Source organism: Camellia sinensis, chromosome 15 (assembly GCF_055761805.1).
Source record: "Camellia sinensis isolate YWXY chromosome 15, ASM5576180v1, whole genome shotgun sequence".
In the NCBI taxonomy this organism is placed as follows: domain Eukaryota; kingdom Viridiplantae; phylum Streptophyta; class Magnoliopsida; order Ericales; family Theaceae; genus Camellia; species Camellia sinensis.
In genome coordinates, this window is record NC_138975.1 from 20,330,596 (window position 1) to 20,335,398 (window position 4,803).

The 4,803-nt window shown below is 32.4% G+C and overlaps 1 protein-coding gene across 1 annotated transcript; it reads left to right on the forward strand.

Annotated features, from left to right (window-relative positions):
- The first annotated feature begins 647 nt into the window (after positions 1-647).
- Positions 648-2,610, forward strand: LOC114261971 (GATA transcription factor 9). Its single transcript, XM_028202297.2, has 2 exons — positions 648-1,200; positions 1,669-2,610. The coding sequence occupies exons 1-2, from the start codon at positions 880-882 to the stop codon at positions 2,356-2,358; spliced, it is 1,011 nt and encodes a 336-aa protein (XP_028058098.2). The 5' UTR covers positions 648-879; the 3' UTR covers positions 2,359-2,610.
- Positions 2,611-4,803: the final 2,193 nt, after the last annotated feature.

The following is a 4,803-nucleotide window of genomic DNA, read 5'->3' on the forward strand; positions in this document are numbered from 1 at the left end:
CTTTAACTTTCATGGAAAAGAGTTTAATATTATTTGTAATATTTATTCCTCTCCCATAACAAAAGTTGAAAGTAACTATAAAGGATTATTGAATTATTTGTTAACTTTCTAGCTATTATTGGCCATGGCAAGTTGAGTTTTAGCTTTTCTTAGGTTAAAATTTACAAAAAAAAAATAAAATAGGTTAAAATAGTAAATAAGATTTTAAATATCATATTAAATTTATAATCATTTCATTTTTTCTCTCACAAATATCATATCTAACTATAAAAAAATTCAATTATATTCTCAAATATAAAATTTTTTACCTACTAAAATAGCAAAAAACTAAAATAACCAATTTTTCCAGCAAGACCATTGTGATAGTGGTCATTTTAATATAATATTTCTCTTATTTATAATTACTCTCTTAGGATACCGATTTAAAAATAAATAAATAAAATAGCCCTTTCAACTTTTAAAAAATTCAAAAAAATCACTAACCAAATCAATGCCAAATTTGCATATTCACCACAAGAACTAAAAAGAAAAAAGGAAAAAAAAAAGAAAGAAAGAAAGGAAGAAAAAAAAAAAAAAAAAGTGCTTTTGAGTAATTTTCCATGTAGAAACACCTGTACATAACTAGCCAAGTGAGAAGCGACTTGCCAATATTTAAATTTACATTAATTATTTTTAGATGCTACTGATTTTCATATATTTACATTTCGACCCCTCTTCTCACTCATCAAAACCCAACCCCAACTTTCAGCTCTCTCCGCCCGTCATCTTCAAACACAATCCAACCCCCTCTCTCTCTCTCTCTAACTTTTTCTCTCTCTAAAATTCTCAAGGAACCGTTACTTTGCGTCTCTCGTGTCCCAAACGAGAAAGCAAGCTCACATGACACACCCTTCAATGGATTCATCACAGTTCTTCTTCGCCGGAGAAGCCCATTTCTTGCCTGAGAATCGCCATTTCGATCAAAAACCTTTGGAGAACAACAATCATTTCACCATTGAAGACTTGCTCGATTTCCCCAAAGACGAAGAACTCATGACTGACGCCTTCTTCGATAATGTTGCCGGAAACTCCACCGACTCTTCCACCGTCACCGGAAACAGCTGTAATTCCTCGGTTTCAGGCGGGGAAACTCAGGTTTCGGGTAATATTAGCTGCCGCAGCTTCGCTGATGCTCAATTATCCGGCGAACTTTGCGTTCCGGTAATTTTCTAGGTTTAAAAATGTTTCCATTGCTTTGAAACCTAGTTTTTATAGTTTTTTTTTTTTTTCGGCTTGATTTTCTCGTATAATGAAAAATTTTGTAATTTTCTTATCATTCTGTGAATAATTTGAGCTGAATTTGCTAATTCGAATAACAAATTCCTCTTATTTTCTCAATCCATTTGCTACATTCAATTTTTCGTTAATTTCCGTATTTTTAAATTTTTTTTTATAAATATTTAATTTTGATACATCTAGATTTTATCTTAAAAAAATACTTTATCAAAATATTAAAAAAATATTGAAAAATAAAACTAGATAAGAAAGAGGGTTGAATTTTGCCAAATTTATTGAGTAAAAAAAATGTAGAAATTCATGTAAATTTAGCTTGAAACTGCGAATATAATTCAATAAAGTTGAAAAATTCATGAAATAATTTGAAATTTTTTGAATTGTTTGAATGAACAGTACGAGGATTTGGCTGAGCTTGAATGGCTCTCGAACTTCGTGGAAGACTCGTTCTCGAGCGACGATTTGCAGAACCTCCAACTGATCACCGCCACAACAGCTCCGATCGACACCTCATCCTCCGAAACGGTACGCCCCACCACCGAGTTTCGGTCCGAGACTGGCCCGGTATTCCCAGCCGACGTGGCAGTCCGAGGCAAAGCCCGCAGCAAGCGCTCACGCGCCGTCCCTTGCACCTGGGCCTCACGCGTCGTCGTCCTCGCCCCCCCGGCTATCTCATCCCCGGAACCAAACACCACCGTATCAGCCAAAACGACGCCGTCGAAGAAGAGAGACTCGGGTGAGAATCCGGGCCGGAGTTGCCTGCATTGCGCATCCGAAAAGACTCCGCAGTGGCGGACCGGGCCTATGGGCCCAAAAACGCTTTGTAATGCGTGTGGGGTCCGGTATAAGTCGGGCCGGTTGGTGCCCGAGTATCGACCTGCTGCGAGTCCGACTTTTGTGTCGGCAAAGCATTCGAACTCGCACCGGAAGGTTCTGGAGCTCCGGAGGCAGAGGGAGGTTCAGATGCAGCAGCAGCAACAGTTTTTAAGTCAAAGCTCGATTTTCGGCGTATCGAACGGTGGTGATGAATTCATGATTCATCATCGTCATCATCAAATTGGTCCTGATTATGGTCACATGATATAGTGTGTGACGGAGTAGCGTATTAGGGTGGAAGTTTTCCTAAGTTTAACATTTAGTTTTCTAATTTCGGGATAATTTCAGTTTTCCATGAAAATTAAAAAAAATCGAGAATTAGGACAAAAAAAAAAAGAAAAAGGGAGGGAGAAGATGATCAATTCGTTGCAGACTTTATCATGTTGTCTAATTTTTCTTTTTCTTATTTTTGTTTTGGAATTTTTGCTAAATTTGGCAAATTAATCAAATTCCATTTCTTCAGATTTTTATTTATTTATTTAGAATAAATGCTATATAAACAGAAGGAATGAGCTCCCCTAAATGAATTAAAATGTATTGTTTGGGCTCGTGAAACATATTTTAATGATTTGAACCGTTTATTTAATAAAAATTTTTGTGTATATTATTTATATAAAAAATTAGATCAATCTAAAAATTGTAATATATTTAATCTATTGTGTTTATCACTAAAGCAAATAGATGGTCTATTTTTAAAAACAAATTAAACGGTTTTTTTTTTTCGATGAGTGTGATAAATTAAATATGTTAGAGTATCTCTAATGTTTTTTTTTTTTTTTAAAAAAAAAATCAAATTTGAGTAAAGATTTAGGTTAAGAGTTTTATCTAATACTAAGCGTTTTAACGTTAAATTTTTAATTTTCATCAAATAACCGATCGATCGAGAGGATATCTTGGCAGGCGTCCAACCTATAGTGTAAATTTTCTTCAAAACTTCTCCAATCTGGTTGTCTATCCAATTGTTTGGCTTGTCATCTATCCAGTTGACCGGCTAGTTATCTATCCAGTCATCCATCAACGGTCACTTGCGAAATTTGATAAAATGTTAAATGCTCATTTGATTTGATGAAAAGAGTAGGGATCTCTTTATTTGATACTAATTTGGTGAAATAGTTGGAAACATAAAAGGTGAGAAATGCAAAAAATCTAATTTTCTTATGAATAACAAATGCAAAAAATCTAATAAGTTGAATGATTTAAATAATTAAATTCTACAAACTCAGACAACATTCTCTTATTCAAATCATGAACCGAAAGTGGGAGACAACTCCTAAACGGAAAAAGTATACAAAATAACATGAACTTATCAATTTAAAACAAAGTGCACCTATATAATTATAATTACAAAGATGTCATTATTACATTGTTCTAGTAGATTGATAATATTATTTTGTTTTATTTAATTATCGTGAAAGTAACTATTTTGGTTGAGGGGAGAGAAATAAAAGGTGAGAAAATTTCTGTTGAAAAAAAAGTAGTTTGCACATAGCAATCATGGAAACAGTGGAGCACCACTTTTTTTAATGAAAACAATGGGCCATATTTATAGAAGAGTCCCTGTGACCATATCATCTCAAAAGGTTGACATTTGCACATGGAGAGCTCATGGGTTCATTATTATTATTTTTGTTTACAAGCCATGGTCTTTGCTATCTTCTTTATATTTAATTAAACCTAAAATCAAATTATATATTTTCATTGCCAACTTTCATTCACAAAATTCTCAGTCAACTCCTCCAAAATTTTAAAATTTTTAATTTGCTTGTTTCATGCTAAACTAAAGAATATAGTTAAAAGATAATAGAGAAAAATAAATGATATTCACATCTTATTTTGCCTTTAAAACTCTTAAAAGAAATATATAAAAATTAAATGTCAATATTATTTTTCCAAATAAATGTTCACATAAAGATTTGAAAAAAATTAAATTTCAGTAAAAAAAAATTACTCAAAACAATTAGATTTTTGTTGAGGTGTAACTTGGGTGAAACTAAAAATTGCGTCCCGTATCACAATTTTCATTAGCATCAAATACAGATCAACTTGTACCTCCATAAGTAGTTACAATTATTTTGAATTCTTTCAATTGAAATTCAATTTTTTCTAAACAATTTGATATTAGCTATGTTATGATATTAAACTTTTTCTATAGAATAAGATACACATGTGAGATATAAGGTGTGACTTCTATTTATGTTTCACTATGTAAAATTATATATTTGTTTTATGTTTACTCAATTCACATTGGCAAATGGCTAAGCAATGCACTTTCCATCTCGGCATTGAGGAAGGAGGAGTAGGAGGAAGGGTAGTGATTCATTGACCCTGTTGAGTTTTTATTCCCACTAGAAAGGAGCAAAAAATGGAGAGTGGTGTGGAGTTTAGTGATAGGTTGACGTGTTTGGGTGTTGAGAGAGAGACAGAGAGAGAGAAATGAACATCGTGTTTTGTACGTAGTAATTAGTAGGAAAACCTGCATCAAAGTGCGTATAGTAGAATCAATGTGGGAAAAGATCGAGAAAGAGAAAGTTACTTAGAAAATCTGAAAGAATTTTTTTAAACAGGTGTTACATGTATTAATTAATATAATAATATATATTATGATATTATTATTTTAAAATTATAACTTTATTTATTACATAAATTATAAATATT

Excerpts from the sequence above, each read along its gene's own strand:
- LOC114261971 (XM_028202297.2), top strand. The coding sequence starts at position 880 with ATGACACACCCTTCAATGGATTCATCACAGTTCTTCTTCGCCGGAGAA. Across the intron at positions 1,201-1,668 it reads CCGGCGAACTTTGCGTTCCG|TACGAGGATTTGGCTGAGCT; the intron begins GTAATTTTCTAG and ends TTGAATGAACAG.